General features: G+C 52.0%; 1 protein-coding gene across 1 annotated transcript in view; it reads right to left on the bottom strand.

Annotated features, from left to right (window-relative positions):
- LOC134948145 (carboxyl-terminal PDZ ligand of neuronal nitric oxide synthase protein-like) overlaps positions 1-17,689 on the bottom strand; it is a 257,545-nt gene that overhangs the window by 11,553 nt on the left and 228,303 nt on the right. The window contains exon 8 of the mRNA XM_063935957.1: positions 8,252-8,425. Within this exon, the coding sequence (XP_063792027.1) occupies positions 8,252-8,425 (174 nt within the window). The remainder of the gene's footprint in view (positions 1-8,251; positions 8,426-17,689) is intronic.

A 17,689-nucleotide genomic window follows, 5' to 3' on the forward strand; every position in this document is an offset into this window, starting at 1 on the left:
TGGATGAGGAGGGCTCTCACCTGTGCTACACCCTGTTACTGGATGATGAGGGCTCTCACCTGTGCTACACCCTGTTACTGGATGATGAGGGCTCTCACCTGTGCTACACCCTGTTACTGGATGAGGAGGGCTCTCACCTGTCCTACACCCTGTTACTGGATGAGGAGGGCTCTCACCTGTGCTACACCCTGTTACTGGATGAGGAGGGCTCTCACCTGTGCTACACCCTGTTACTGGATGAGGAGGGCTCTCACCTGTGCTACACCCTGTTACTGGATGAGGAGGGCTCTCACCTGTGCTACACCCTGTTACTGGATGAGGAGGGCTCTCACCTGTGCTACACCCTGTTACTGGATGATGAGGACTCTCACCTGTCCTACACCCTGTTACTGGATGATGAGGGCTCTCACCTGTCCTACACCCTGTTACTGGATGAGGAGGGCTCTCACCTGTGCTACACCCTGTTACTGGATGATGAGGGCTCTCACCTGTGCTACACCCTGTTACTGGATGAGGAGGGCTCTCACCTGTGCTACACCCTGTTACTGGATGAGGAGGGCTCTCACCTGTGCTACACCCTGTTACTGGATGATGAGGACTCTCACCTGTGCTACACCCTGTTACTGGATGAGGAGGGCTCTCACCTTTGCTACACCCTGTTACTGGATGAGGAGGGCTCTCACCTGTGCTACACCCTGTTACTGGATGATGAGGGCTCTCACCTGTGCTACACCCTGTTACTGGATGATGAGGGCTCTCACCTGTGCTACACCCTGTTACTGGATGAGGAGGGCTCTCACCTGTCCTACACCCTGTTACTGGATGAGGAGGGCTCTCACCTGTCCTACACCCTGTTACTGGATGAGGAGGGCTCTCACCTGTGCTACACCCTGTTACTGGATGAGGAGGGCTCTCACCTGTGCTACACCCTGTTACTGGATGAGGAGGGCTCTCACCTGTGCTACACCCTGTTACTGGATGAGGAGGGCTCTCACCTGTGCTACACCCTGTTACTGGATGAGGAGGGCTCTCACCTGTGCTACACCCTGTTACTGGATGAGGAGGGCTCTCACCTGTCCTACACCCTGTTACTGGATGAGGAGGGCTCTCACCTGTGCAACACCCTGTTACTGGACGATGAGGACTCTCACCTGTGCTACACCCTGTTACTGGACGATGAGGACTCTCACCTGTGCTACACCCTGTTACTGGACGATGAGGACTCTCACCTGTGCTACACCCTGTTACTGGATGATGAGGGCTCTCACCTTTGCTACTCCCTGTTACTGGATGATGAGGACTCTCACCTGTGCTACACCCTGTTACTGGATGATGAGGACTCTCACCTGTGCTACACCCTGTTACTGGATGATGAGGGCTCTCACCTTTGCTACTCCCTGTTACTGGATGAGGAGGGCTCTCACCTGTGCTACACCCTGTTACTGGATGAGGAGGGCTCTCACCTGTGCTACACCCTGTTACTGGATGATGAGGACTCTCACCTGTCCTACACCCTGTTACTGGATGATGAGGGCTCTCACCTGTCCTACACCCTGTTACTGGATGATGAGGGCTCTCACCTTTGCTACTCCCTGTTACTGGATGATGAGGGCTCTCACCTGTGCTACACCCTGTTACTGGGTGAGGAGGGCTCTTACCTGTGCTACACCCTGTTACTGGATGATGAGGGCTCTCACCTGTGCTACACCCTGTTACTGGATGAGGAGGGCTCTCACCTGTGCTACACCCTGTTACTAGATGATGAGGGCACTCACCTGTCCTACACACTGTTACTGGATGATGAGGGCACTCACCTGTCCTACACCCTGTTACTGGATGAGGAGGGCTCTCACCTGTGCTACACCCTGTTACTGGATGAGGAGGGCTCTCACCTGTGCTACACCCTGTTACTGGATGATGAGGACTCTCACCTGTCCTACGCCCTGTTACTGGATGATGAGGGCTCTCACCTGTGCTACGCCCTGTTACTGGATGATGAGGACTCTCACCTGTCCTACACCCTGTTACTGGATGATGAGGGCTCTCACCTGTCCTACACCCTGTTACTGGATGATGAGGGCTCTCACCTGTGCTACACCCTGTTACTGGATGAGGAGGGCTCTCACCTGTGCTACACCCTGTTACTGGATGAGGAGGGCTCTCACCTGTGCTACACCCTGTTACTGGATGAGGAGGGCTCTCACCTGTCCTACACCCTGTTACTGGATGAGGAGGGCTCTCACCTGTGCAACACCATGTTACTGGATGATGAGGACTCTCACCTGTGCTACACCCTGTTACTGGATGATGAGGACTCTCACCTGTGCTACACCCTGTTACTGGATGATGAGGGCTCTCACCTTTGCTACTCCCTGTTACTGGATGATGAGGACTCACCTGTGCTACACCCTGTTACTGGATGAGGAGGGCTCTCACCTGTGCAACACCCTGTTACTGGATGATGAGGACTCTCACCTGTGCTACACCCTGTTACTGGATGATGAGGACTCTCACCTGTGCTAAACCCTGTTACTGGATGATGAGGGCTCTCTCCTTTGCTACTCCTCCCTGTTACTGGATGAGGAGGGCTCTCACCTGTGCAACACCCTGTTACTGGATGATGAGGACTCTCACCTGTGCTACACCCTGTTACTGGATGATGAGGGCTCTCTCCTGTCCTACACCCTGTTACTGGATGATGAGGGCTCTCACCTTTGCTACTCCCTGTTACTGGATGAGGAGGGCTCTCACCTGTGCTACACCCTGTTACTGGATGAGGAGGGCTCTCACCTGTGCTACACCCTGTTACTGGATGATGAGGGCTCTCACCTGTGCTACACCCTGTTACTGGATGAGGAGGGCTCTCACCTGTGCTACACCCTGTTACTAGATGATGAGGGCACTCACCTGTCCTACACCCTGTTACTGGATGATGAGGGCTCTCACCTGTGCTACACCCTGTTACTGGATGAGGAGGGCTCTCACCTGTGCTACACCCTGTTACTGGATGAGGAGGTCTCTCACCTGTCCTACACCCTGTTACTGGATGAGGAGGGCTCTCACCTGTGCAACACCCTGTTACTGGATGATGAGGACTCTCACCTGTGCTACACCCTGTTACTGGATGATGAGGACTCTCACCTGTGCTAAACCCTGTTACTGGATGATGAGGGCTCTCTCCTTTGCTACTCCTCCCTGTTACTGGATGATGAGGACTCTCACCTGTGCTACTCCCTGTTACTGGATGATGAGGGCTCTCACCTGTGCTACACCCTGTTACTGGATGATGAGGACTCTCACCTGTGCTAAACCCTGTTACTGGATGATGAGGGCTCTCTCCTTTGCTACTCCTCCCTGTTACTGGATGATGAGGACTCTCACCTGTGCTACACCCTGTTACTGGATGATGAGGGCTCTCACCTTTGCTACTCCCTGTTACTGGATGAGGAGGGCTCTCACCTGTGCTACACCCTGTTACTGGATGAGGAGGGCTCTCACCTGTGCTACACCCTGTTACTGGATGAGGAGGGCTCTCACCTGTGCTACACCCTGTTACTGGATGAGGAGGGCTCTCACCTGTCCTACACACTGTTACTGGATGATGAGGGCTCTCACCTGTCCTACACCCTGTTACTGGATGATGAGGGCTCTCACCTTTGCTACTCCCTGTTACTGGATGATGAGGGCTCTCACCTGTGCTACACCCTGTTACTGGATGATGAGGGCTCTCACCTTTGCTACTCCCTGTTACTGGATGAGGAGGGCTCTCACCTGTGCTACACCCTGTTACTGGATGAGGAGGGCTCTCACCTGTGCTACACCCTGTTACTGGATGAGGAGGGCTCTCACCTGTGCTACACCCTGTTACTGGATGATGAGGGCTCTCACCTGTCCTACACACTGTTACTGGATGATGAGGGCTCTCACCTGTCCTAAACCCTGTTACTGGATGATGAGGGCTCTCACCTTTGCTACTCCCTGTTACTGGATGATGAGGGCTCTCACCTGTGCTACACCCTGTTACTGGATGAGGAGGGCTCTCACCTGTGCTACACCCTGTTACTGGATGATGAGGGCTCTCACCTGTGCTACACCCTGTTACTGGATGATGAGGGCACTCACCTGTCCTACACCCTGTTACTGGATGATGAGGGCACTCACCTGTCCTACACCCTGTTACTGGATGAGGAGGGCTCTCACCTGTGCTACACCCTGTTACTGGATGAGGAGGGCTCTCACCTGTGCTACACCCTGTTACTGGATGATGAGGACTCTCACCTGTCCTACACCCTGTTACTGGATGATGAGGGCTCTCACCTGTGCTACACCCTGTTACTGGATGATGAGGACTCTCACCTGTCCTACACCCTGTTACTAGATGATGAGGGCTCTCACCTGTCCTACACCCTGTTACTGGATGATGAGGGCTCTCACCTGTCCTACACCCTGTTACTGGATGATGAGGGCTCTCACCTGTGCTACACCCTGTTACTGGATGAGGAGGGCTCTCACCTGTGCTACACCCTGTTACTGGATGAGGAGGGCTCTCACCTGTCCTACACCCTGTTACTGGATGAGGAGGGCTCTCACCTGTGCAACACCCTGTTACTGGATGATGAGGACTCTCACCTGTGCTACACCCTGTTACTGGATGATGAGGGCTCTCACCTTTGCTACTCCCTGTTACTGGATGATGAGGACTCTCACCTGTGCTACACCCTGTTACTGGATGATGAGGGCTCTCACCTTTGCTACTCCCTGTTACTGGATGAGGAGGGCTCTCACCTGTGCTACACCCTGTTACTGGATGAGGAGGGCTCTCACCTGTGCTACACCCTGTTACTGGATGATGAGGACTCTCACCTGTCCTACACCCTGTTACTGGATGATGAGGGCTCTCACCTGTCCTACACCCTGTTACTGGATGATGAGGGCTCTCACCTTTGCTACTCCCTGTTACTGGATGAGGGCTCTCACCTGTGCTACACCCTGTTACTGGATGAGGAGGGCTCTCACCTGTGCTACACCCTGTTACTGGATGATGAGGGCTCTCACCTGTGCTACACCCTGTTACTGGATGAGGAGGGCTCTCACCTGTGCTACACCCTGTTACTAGATGATGAGGGCACTCACCTGTCCTACACACTGTTACTGGATGATGAGGGCACTCACCTGTCCTACACCCTGTTACTGGATGAGGAGGGCTCTCACCTGTCCTACACCCTGTTACTGGATGATGAGGGCTCTCACCTGTGCTACTCCCTGTTACTGGATGAAGAGGGCTCTCACCTGTGCTACACCCTGTTACTGGATGAGGAGGGCTCTCACCTGTCCTACACACTGTTACTGGATGATGAGGGCACTCACCTGTCCTACACACTGTTACTGGATGATGAGGGCACTCACCTGTCCTACACCCTGTTACTGGATGAGGAGGGCTCTCACCTGTCCTACACCCTGTTACTGGATGATGAGGGCTCTCACCTGTGCTACTCCCTGTTACTGGATGAAGAGGGCTCTCACCTGTGCTACACCCTGTTACTGGATGAGGAGGGCTCTCACCTGTCCTACACACTGTTACTGGATGATGAGGGCACTCACCTGTCCTACACCCTGTTACTGGATGATGAGGGCTCTCACCTGTGCTACTCCCTGTTACTGGATGAGGAGGGCTCTCACCTGTCCTACACCCTGTTACTGGATGAGGAGGGCTCTCACCTATGCTACACTCTGTTACTGGATGAGGAGGGCTCTCACCTGTGCTACACCCTGTTACTGGATGAGGAGGGCACTCACCTGTGCTACACCCTGTTACTGGATGAGGAGGGCTCTCACCTGTCCTACACACTGTTACTGGATGATGAGGACTCTCACCTGTGCTACACCCTGTTACTGGATGAGGAGGGCACTCACCTGTCCTACACCCTGTTACTGGATGAGGAGGGCTCTCACCTGTGCAACACCCTGTTACTGGATGATGAGGACTCTCACCTGTGCTACACCCTGTTACTGGATGAGGAGGGCTCTCACCTGTGCTACACCCTGTTACTGGATGATGAGGGCACTCACCTGTCCTACACCCTGTTACTGGATGATGAGGGCTCTCACCTGTCCTACACCCTGTTACTGGATGATGAGGGCTCTCACCTGTGCTACACCCTGTTACGGGATGAGGAGGGCTCTCACCTGTGCTACACCCTGTTACTGGATGAGGAGGGCTCTCACCTGTCCTACACCCTGTTACTGGATGAGGAGGGCTCTCACCTGTCCTACACCCTGTTACTGGATGAGGAGGGCTCTCACCTGTGCTACACCCTGTTACTGGATGATGAGGGCTCTCACCTGTGCAACACCCTGTTACTGGATGATGAGGACTCTCACCTGTGCTACACCATGTTACTGGATGATGAGGGTTCTCACCTGTGCTACACCCTGTTACTGGATGATGAGGGCTCTCACCTGTCCTACACCCTGTTACTGGATGATGAGGGCTCTCACCTGTCCTACACCAGGATACTGGATGATGAGGGTTCTCACCTGTGCTACACCCTGTTACTGGATGATGAGGGCTCTCACCTGTCCTACACCCTGTTACTGAATGATGAGGGCTCTCACCTGTCCTACACCCTGTTACTGGATGATGAGGGCTCTCACCTGTGCTACACCCTGTTACTGGATGAGGAGGGCTCTCACCTGTGCTACACCCTGTTACTGGATGAGGAGGGCTCTCACCTGTCCTACACCCTGTTACTGGATGATGAGGGCACTCACCTGTGCTGCACCCTGTTACTGGATGATGAGGACTCTCACCTGTCCTACACCCTGTTACTGGATGAGGAGGGCTCTCACCTGTGCTACACCCTGTTACTGGATGAGGAGGGCTCTCACCTGTGCTACACCCTGTTACTGGATGAGGAGGGCTCTCACCTGTGCTACACCCTGTTACTGGATGAGGAGGGCTCTCACCTGTGCTACACCCTGTTACTGGATGAGGAGGGCTCTCACCTGTGCTACACCCTGTTACTGGATGAGGAGGGCTCTCAGTTGTGCTACACCCTGTTACTGGATGAGGAGGGCTCTCACCTGTGCTACACCCTGTTACTGGATGAGGAGGGCTCTCACCTGTGCTACGCCCTGTTACTGGATGAGGAGGGCTCTCACCTGTCCTACACCCTGTTACTGGATGATGAGGACTCTCACCTGTGCTACACCATGTTACTGGATGATGAGGGTTCTCACCTGTGCTACACCCTGTTACTGGATGATGAGGGCTCTCACCTGTCCTACACCCTGTTACTGGATGATGAGGGCTCTCACCTGTCCTACACCATGTTACTGGATGATGAGGGTTCTCACCTGTGCTACACCCTGTTACTGGATGATGAGGGCTCTCACCTGTCCTACACCCTGTTACTGAATGATGAGGGCTCTCACCTGTCCTACACCCTGTTACTGGATGATGAGGGCTCTCACCTGTGCTACACCCTGTTACTGGATGAGGAGGGCTCTCACCTGTGCTACACCCTGTTACTGGATGAGGAGGGCTCTCACCTGTCCTACACCCTGTTACTGGATGATGAGGGCACTCACCTGTGCTGCACCCTGTTACTGGATGATGAGGACTCTCACCTGTCCTACACCCTGTTACTGGATGAGGAGGGCTCTCACCTGTGCTACACCCTGTTACTGGATGAGGAGGGCTCTCACCTGTGCTACACCCTGTTACTGGATGAGGAGGGCTCTCACCTGTGCTACACCCTGTTACTGGATGAGGAGGGCTCTCACCTGTGCTACACCCTGTTACTGGATGAGGAGGGCTCTCAGTTGTGCTACACCCTGTTACTGGATGAGGAGGGCTCTCACCTGTGCTACACCCTGTTACTGGATGAGGAGGGCTCTCACCTGTGCTACGCCCTGTTACTGGATGAGGAGGGCTCTCACCTGTCCTACACCCTGTTACTGGATGAGGAGGGCTCTCACCTGTCCTACACCCTGTTACTGGGTGAGGAGGGCTCTCACCTGTGCTACACCCTGTTACTGGATGAGGAGGGCTCTCACCTGTGCTACACCCTGTTACTGGATGAGGAGGGCTCTCACCTGTCCTACACCCTGTTACTGGATGAGGAGGGTTCTCACCTGTCCTACACCGTTACTGGATGATGAGGGCTCTCACCTGTGCTACACCCTGTTACTGGATGAGGAGGGCTCTCACCTGTCCTACACCCTGTTACTGGATGAGGAGGGCTCTCACCTGTGCTACTGCCACCTGAGTCTGTTGCTGCTGCTGCAGGAGCTGGTGCTGGAGAAGCTGGAGCCGATGCTGGGAGGCCAGAGGCGTCAGGGCAGACATGGAGGTGATGCTGCTGCTGCTGGGAGTACACACTTTCTTTGATACCGTGGAGTACGTGGAGCAGTTTTCTATGTCCTGCAAAAGAGCCAGAGACTGGATCAGGCTAGAGCGCAGTATGTAATACATAGAGATTCTGACTATGCCCCAGCATCCCTGCACAGGCCCCTTTATCCGTCTTCTACACTCACTGCTGACATGTTCTCTAATTAGTGACATATGTTCTAGCATACGGGTATTCCCTAACGCCAGTGACATTCTACACAAAAGAAACGGGGCAAATGTAACCGTTACAGGTCATGTATGTTAATCCATTGTAAATATAGATTGCAGCTTTATATATAAAGGATAGATTCTAAACAGGAGTCTGGAGGAGGGGCATAGAGGGAGGAGTCAGTTCACACCCCTTTGAAAGTCTTAAAGTGCCCATGTCTCCTGTGGATCCCATCTATACCCCATGGTTCTTGAAGTGTCCCAGCATCCTCTAGGACGTATGAGAAAATAAGACTTTACTCACCGGTAATTCTATTTCTCGTAGTCCGTAGTGGATGCTGGGGACTCCGTAAGGACCATGGGGAATAGACGGGCTCCGCAGGAGACTGGGCACTCTATAAGAAAGATTTGGTACTATCTGGTGTGCACTGGCTCCTCCCTCTATGCCCCTCCTCCAGACCTCAGTTAGGATACTGTGCCCGGAAGAACTGATACAATAAGGAAAGGATTTGGAATCCCGGGTAAGACTCATACCAGCCACACCAATCACACCGTATAACTCGTGATATTATACCCAGTTAACAGTATGAAATATAACTGAGCCTCTCAACAGATGGCTCAACAATAACCCTTTAGTTAGGCAATAACTATATACATGTATTGCAGAGAGTCCGCACTTGGGACGGGCGCCCAGCATCCACTATGGACTACGAGAAATAGAATTACCGGTGAGTAAATTCTTATTTTCTCTGACGTCCTAGTGGATGCTGGGGACTCCGTAAGGACCATGGGGATTATACCAAAGCTCCCAAACGGGCGGGAGAGTGCGGATGACTCTGCAGCACCGAATGAGAGGACTCAAGGTCCTCCTCAGCCAGGGTATCAAATTTGTAGAATTTAGCAAACGTGTTTGCCCCTGACCAAGTTGCAGCTCGGCAAAGTTGTAAAGCAGAGACCCCTCGGGCAGCCGCCCAAGATGAGCCCACCTTCCTCGTGGAATGGGCTTTAACTGATTTAGGATGCGGCAATCCAGCCGCAGAATGCGCCAGCTGAATTGTGCTACAAATCCAGCGAGCAATAGTCTGCTTAGAAGCAGGAGCACCTATTTTGTTGGGTGCATACAGGATAAAAAGCGAGTCAGTTTTCCTGACTCCAGCCGTCCTGGAAACATAAATTTTCAAGGCCCTGACTACGTCCAGTAACTTGGAATCCTCAAAGTCCCTAGTAGCCGCAGGCACCACAATAGGTTGGTTCAAGTGAAAAGCTGATACCACCTTAGGGAGAAACTGGGGACGCGTCCTCAATTCTGCCCTATCCATATGGAAAATCAGATAAGGGCTTTTACATGACAAAGCCGCCAATTCTGACACACGCCTGGCCGAAGCCAAGGCCAATAACATGACCACTTTCCACGTGAGATATTTCAGATCCACAGTTTTAAGTGGTTCAAACCAATGTGATTTTAGGAAACTCAACACCACATTGAGATCCCAAGGTGCCACAGGAGGCACAAAAGGGGGCTGAATATGAAGCACTCCCTTTACAAAAGTCTGAACTTCAGGCAGTGAAGCCAGTTCTTTCTGGAAGAAAATCGACAGAGCCGAAATCTGGACCTTAATGGAACCCAATTTTAAGCCCATAGTCACTCCCGACTGTAGGAAGTGCAGAAAACGACCCAGCTGAAATTCCTCTGTAGGGGCCTTCCTGGCCTCACACCACGCAACATATTTTCGCCAAATACGGTGATAATGGTTTGCGGTTACTTCTTTCCTGGCTTTTATCAGCGTAGGAATGACTTCCTCCGGAATGCCCTTTTCCTTTAGGATCCGGAATTCAACCGCCATGCCCTCAAACGCAGCCGCGGTAAGTCTTGGAACAGACAGGGCCCCTGCTGTAGCAGATCCTGTCTGAGCGGTAGAGGCCATGGGTCCTCTGATATCATTTCTTGAAGTTCTGGGTACCAAGCTCTTCTTGGCCAATCCGGAACCACGAGTATCGTTCTTACTCCTCGCCTTCTTATTATTCTCAGTACCTTTGGTATGAGAGGCAGAGGAGGGAACACATAAACCGACTGGTACACCCACGGTGTCACTAGAGCGTCCACAGCTATCGCCTGAGGGTCCCTTGACCTGGCGCAGTATCTCTTTAGCTTTTTGTTGAGGCGGGACGCCATCATGTCCACCTGTGGCCTTTCCCAACGGTTTACCAACAGTAGGAAGACTTCTGGATGAAGTCCCCACTCTCCCGGGTGTAGGTCGTGTCTGCTGAGGAAGTCTGCTTCCCAGTTGTCCACTCCCGGAATGAACACTGCTGACAGTGCTAGTACGTGATTTTCCGCCAATTGGAGAATCCTTGTGGCTTCTGCCATCGCCATCCTGCTTCTTGTGCCGCCCTGTCGGTTTACATGGGCGACTGCCGTGATGTTGTCTGATTGGATCAGAACCGGCTGGTTTTGAAGCAGGGGCCTTGCCTGACTTAGGGCATTGTAAATGGCCCTCAGTTCCAGAATATTTATGTGTAGGGACGACTCCTGACTTGACCAAAGTCCCTGGGAAATTTCTTCCCTGTGTGACTGCGCCCCAGCCTCGAAGGCTAACATCCGTGGTCACCAGGACCCAGTCCTGTATGCCGAATCTGCGGCCCTCTAGAAGATGAGCACTCTGCAGCCACCACAGTAGAGACACCCTGGTCCTTGGAGACAGGGTTATCAGTTGATGCATCTGAAGATGCGATCCCGACCACTTGTCCAAGAGGTCCCACTGGAAGGTCCTTGCATGGAACCTGCCGAATGGAATTGCTTCGTATGAAGCCACCATTTTTCCCAGGACTCGTGTGCAGTGATGCACCGATACTCGTTTTGGTTTTAGGAGGTCTCTGACTAGAGAGGACAGCTCCTTGGCTTTCTCCTGCGGGAGAAACACTTTTTTCTGTTCTGTGTCCAGAATCATCCCCAGGAACAGTAAGCGTGTAGAAGGAACCAGTTGTGACTTTGGAATGTTTAGAATCCAGCCATGCTGTTGTAGCACTTCCCGAGATAGTGCTACTCCTACCAGTAACTGCTCCCTGGACCTCGCCTTTATTAGGAGATCGTCCAAGTACGGGATAATTAAAACTCCCTTTTTTCGAAGGAGTATCATCATTTCTGCCATTACCTTGGTAAACACCCTCGGTGCCGTGGACAGTCCAAACGGTAGTGTCTGGAATTGGTAATGGCAATCCTGTACCACAAATCTGAGGTACTCCTGTTGAGGAAGGTAAATTGGGACATGCAGGTAAGCATCCTTGATGTCCAGGGATACCATGTAATCCCCCTCGTCCAGGCTTGCAATAACCGCCCTGAGCGATTCCATCTTGAACTTGAATCTTTTTATGTATGTGTTCAAGGATTTCAAATTTAAAATGGGTCTCACCGAACCGTCCGGTTTCGGTACCACAAACAGTGTGGAATAGTAACCCCGTCCTTGTTGAAGTAGGGGTACCTTGACTATCACCTGCTGGGAATACAGCTTGTGAATTGCCTCTAGCACAGCCTCCCTGCCGGAGGGAGTTGTCGGTAAGGCCGATTTGAGGAAACGGCGGGGGGAGGCGCCTCGAATTCCAGCTTGTACCCCTGAGATACTCCTTGAAGGATACAGGGATCCACCCGTGAGCGAACCCACTGATCGCTGAAATTTTTGAGGCGGCCCCCCACCGTACCTGGCTCCGCCTGTGGAGCCCCACCGTCATGCGGCGGATTTGGAAGAAGCGGGGGAGGACTTTTGTTCCTGGGAACCTGCTGTGTGTTGCAGCTTTTTTCCCCTTCCTCTGCCTCTAGACAGAAAGGACCCGCCTTTTCCCCGCCTGTTTTTCTGGGGTCGAAAGGACTGTACCTGATAATACGGCGCTTTCTTAGGCTGTGAGGGGACATGGGGCAAAAATGCGGACTTCCCAGCTGTTGCTGTGGAAACAAGGTCTGAGAGACCATCCCCGAATAACTCCTCACCCTTATAAGGCAAAACTTCCATGTGCCTTTTAGAATCTGCATCTCCTGTCCACTGCCGAGTCCATAAGCCTCTCCTAGCAGAAATGGACAGTGCACTTATTCTAGATGCCAGCCGGCAGATCTCCCTCTGTGCATCTCTCATGTATAAGACTGAGTCTTTTATATGCTCTACGGTTAGCAATATAGTGTACCTGTCTAGGGTGTCAATATTTTCCGACAGGGAATCTGACCAAGCAGCAGCAGCACTGCACATCCACGCTGAAGCAATAACTGGTCTCAGTATAACACCAGTGTGTGTATATATAGACTTTAGGATAGCCTCCTGCTTTCTATCAGCAGGTTCCTTTAGGGCGGCCGTATCCGGAGACGGTAGTGCCACCTTTTTAGACAAACGTGTGAGCGCTTTATCCACCCTAGGGGGAGTTTCCCAACGTGACCTATCCTCTGGCGAGAAAGGGAACGCCATTAGTAATTTTTTTGAAATCACCAATTTTTTATCGGGGAAAGCCCACGCTTCTTCACACACTTCATTTCATTCTTCAGATGGGGGAAAAACTATTGGTAGTTTTTTCTCCCCAAACATAATACCCTTTTTTGAGGTACCTGGGTTTATATCAGAAATGTGTAATACCTCTTTCATTGCCTCAATCATGCAACGAATGGCCCTAGTGGACATTAAATTTGACTCGTCGTCGACACTGGTATCAGTATCCGTGTCGACATCTGTGTCTGCCATCTGAGGTAGTGGGCGTTTCAGAGCCCCTGATGGCCTTTGCATTGTCTGGGCAGGCACGAGCTGAGAAGCCGGCTGTCCCGCATTTGGCATGTCGTCGACACTTGCACGTAATTCCTTCCATAAGTCCATCCACTCAGGTGTCTGCCCCGCAGGGGGTGACATCACATTTATAGGCATCTGCTCCGCCTCCACATAAGCCTCCTCATCAAACATGTCGACACAGCCGTACCGACACACCGCACACACACAGGGAATGCTCTTAAAGGAGACAGGACCCCACAAAAGCCCTTTGGGGAGACAGACAGAGAGTATGCCAGCACACACCAGAGCGCTATATAATGCAGGGACTAACTGAATTATGTCCCCTTATAGCTGCTATAAGTTATACTGCGCCTAAATTTAGTGCCCCCCCTCTCTTTTTTACCCTTTCTGTAGTGCAGACTGCAGGGGAGAGTCAGGGAGCTTCCTTCCAGCGGAACTGTGAGGGAGAAATGGCGCCAGTGTGCTGAGGGAGATGGCTCCGCCCCTTTTTCGGCGGACTTTTCTCCCGCTTTTTTCTGGATTCTGGCAGGGGTAATTACCACATATATAGCCTCTGGGGCTATATATTGTGGTTATTTTGCCAGCCAAGGTGTTTTTATTGCTGCTCAGGGCACCCCCCCCAGCGCCCTGCACCCTCAGTGACCGGAGTGTGAAGTGTGTATGAGGAGCAATGGCGCACAGCTGCAGTGCTGTGCGCTACCTTGGTGAAGACTGAAGTCTTCTGCCGACGATTTTCCGGACCATCTTCATGCTTCTGGCTCTGTAAGGGGGACGGCGGCGCGGCTCCGGGAACGAACACCAAGGACGGGTCCTGCGGTCGATCCCTCTGGAGCTAATGGTGTCCAGTAGCCTAAGAAGCCCAAGCTAGCTGCAAACAGGTAGGTTCGCTTCTTCTCCCCTTAGTCCCTCGTTGCAGTGAGCCTGTTGCCAGCAGGTCTCACTGTAAAATAAAAAACCTAACATATACTTTCTTTCTAGGAGCTCAGGAGAGCCCCTAGTGTGCATCCAGCTCGGCCGGGCACAGAAATCTAACTGAGGTCTGGAGGAGGGGCATAGAGGGAGGAGCCAGTGCACACCACATAGTACCAAATCTTTCTTAGAGTGCTCAGTCTCCTGCGGAGCCCGTCTATTCCCCATGGTCCTTACGGAGTCCCCAGCATCCACTAGGACGTCAGAGAAAAGGATTTACCGGTAGGTATTAAAATCCTATTTTCTCATACGTCCTAGAGGATGCTGGGGTCACCATTAGAACCATGGGGTTATACCAAAGCTCTAGAACGGGCGGGAGAGTGCGGATGACTCTGCAGCACCGATTGACCAAACTTGAGGTCCTCATCAGCCAGGGTATCAAACATGTAAAACTTAGCAAAAGTGTTTTAACCCGACCAAGTAGCTGCTCGACAAAGCTGTAACGCCGAGTCCCCCGGGCAGTCGCCCAGGATGTGCCCACCTTCCTAGTAGAATGGGCCTTCACCGACTTCGGTAACTGCAATCCTGCCGTGGAATGCGCCTGCTGAATCGTACCACAGATCCAGCGCGCAATGGTCTGCTTGGAAGCAGGACACCCAATCTTGTTGGGAGCATACAGGACAAACAGAGCCTCTGTTTTCCTAATCTGAGCCGTTCCTGCGACATAGATTGTCAAAGCTCTGACCACATCCAGATACTTTTACTCAACTAAGGCGTCAGCAGCCACATGTACCACATAGGTTGGTTCATGTGGAAAGAGGAAACCACCTTCGGAAGGAATTGTTGACGTGTCCTCAACTCTGCCCTATCTTCATGGAAGATCAAATAAGGCTCTTGTGAGACAAGGCCGTTAACGCAGACACCCGCTTCGCGGATGCCAAGGCCAACAGAATGACCACTTTCCAAGTGAGGAATTTTAACTCTACCTTCTGCAAAGGTTCAAACCAATGTGAGTGAAGGAACTGCAACACCACGTTAAGGTCCCACGGTGCCACTGGAGGCACAAATGGAGGTTGGATGTGCAACACACCTTTCACGAAAGTCTGACTTCTGGAAGGGAGGCCAATTGTTTCTGAAAGAACACCCATAAGGCTGAAATCTGCATCTTAATTGAGCCCAATTTTAGGCCCGTATCCACACCTGCTCGCAGAAAATGAAGAAAACGTTCTAGCTGAAACTCCTCCATAGGAGCCTTTTTGGATTCACACCATGAAACATATTTTCTCCAAATACGGTGGTAATGTTTAGACGTTACCCCTTTCCTGGCCTGAATAAGTGTGGGAATGACTTCACTGGAAATACCTTTACGGGCTAGGATTTGGCACTCAACCGCCATGCCGTCAAACGCAGCCGCAGTAAGTCTTGATACACACACGGCCCCTGCTGTAAAAGGTCCTCGCGCCGAGGAAGAGGCCAGGGATCTCCTATGAGTAATTCTTGAAGATCTGGATACCAAGCTCTCCTTGGCCAGTCTGGGACAATGAGGATCGCTCGAACCCTCGTTCTTATGATCTTTAGAACTTTTGGAATGAGAGGAAGTGAAGGGAATACATACACCGACTGAAACACCCACGGTGTCACCAGTGCAACCACTGCTATTGCTTGAAGGTCTCTCGACATGGAACAATATCTCTGAAGCTTCTTGTTGAGACGAGACGCCATCATATCGACCTCAGGAATTCCCCAACAACTTGTCACTTCTGCGAAGACTTCTAGGTGGAGACCCCACTCTCCTGGATGGAGATCGTGCCTGCTGAGGAAGTCTGCTTCCCAGTTACCCATTCCTGGAATGAAGATCGCTGACAGAGCACTTGTATGCTTTTCCGCCCAGCGGAGAATCCTGGTGGCTTCCGCCATTGTCGCTCTGTTTTTCGTTCCGCCCTGACGGTTTATGTACGCTACTGCTGTTACATTGTCCGACTTGATCAGTACGGGCAGATCTCGAAGAAGATATTCCGCTTGTAGAAGGCCGTTGTAAATGGCCCTTAACTCCAGAACGTTTATGTGGAAACAAGTTTCCTGATTTGACCATCTTCCTTGGAAGTCTTCCCCCCATGTAACTGCATCCCAGCCTCGGAGGCTTGCATCCGTGGTTACTAGGATCCAGTCCTGGATTCAGAACCTGCGCCCCTCTAGAAGGTGAGAGCTGTTCAGCCACCACAGGAGTGAGATTCTGGCCTTGGAAGACCGGATTACCCTCCGGTGCACGTGTAGGTGGGATCCGGACCACTTGCTAACAGGTCCCACTGGAACACTCTGGCATGGAACCTGCCAAACTGAATGGCCTCGTAGGGCGCAACCATTTTCCCCAGCAACCGAATGCATGGATGTATTGACACTCTTGCTGGTTTCAGAATTTGTTTGACCAGACTCTGAATTTCCAGAGCCATTTCCACTGGAAGAAAAAATAAGAATTTACTTACCGATAATTCTATTTCTCGTAGTCCGTAGTGGATGCTGGGGACTCCGTAAGGACCATGGGGAATAGCGGCTCCGCGGGAGACTGGGCACATCTAAAGAAAGCTTTAGGACTATCTGGTGTGCACTGGCTCCTCCCCCTATGACCCTCCTCCAAGCCTCAGTTAGGATACTGTGCCCGGACGAGCGTACACAATAAGGAAGGATCTTGAATCCCGGGTAAGACTCATACCAGCCACACCAATCACACCGTTCAACTTGTGATCTGAACCCAGTTAACAGCATGATAACAGAGGAGCCTCTAGAAAAGATGGCTCACTACAGCAATAACCCGATTTTTTTGGGTAACAATAACTATGTACCAGTATTGCAGACAATCCGCACTTGGGATGGGCGCCCAGCATCCACTACGGACTACGAGAAATAGAATTATCGGTAAGTAAATTCTTATTTTCTCTAACGTCCTAAGTGGATGCTGGGGACTCCGTAAGGACCATGGGGATTATACCAAAGCTCCCAAACGGGCGGGAGAGTGCGGATGACTCTGCAGCACCAAATGAGAGAACTCCAGGTCCTCCTCAGCCAGGGTATCAATTTTGTAGAATTTTACAAACGTATTTGCTCCTGACCAAGTAGCTGCTCGGCAAAGTTGTAAAGCCGAGACCCCTCGGGCAGCCGCCCAAGATGAGCCCACCTTCCTTGTGGAGTGGGCATTTACAGATTTTTGGCTGTGGCAGGCCTGCCACAGAATGTGCAAGCTGAATTGTACTACAAATCCAACGAGCAATAGTCTGCTTAGAAGCAGGAGCACCCAGCTTGTTGGGTGCATACAGGATAAACAGCGAGTCAGTTTTCCTGAATCCAGCCGTCCTGGAAACATATATTTTCAGGGCCCTGACAACGTCTAGCAACTTGGAGTCCTCCAAGTCCCTAGTAGCCGCAGGCACCACAACAGGTTTTGTTCAGGTGAACGCTGAAACCA

Source organism: Pseudophryne corroboree, chromosome 8 (genome assembly GCF_028390025.1).
Source record: "Pseudophryne corroboree isolate aPseCor3 chromosome 8, aPseCor3.hap2, whole genome shotgun sequence".
Taxonomy (NCBI): Eukaryota; Metazoa; Chordata; class Amphibia; order Anura; family Myobatrachidae; genus Pseudophryne; species Pseudophryne corroboree.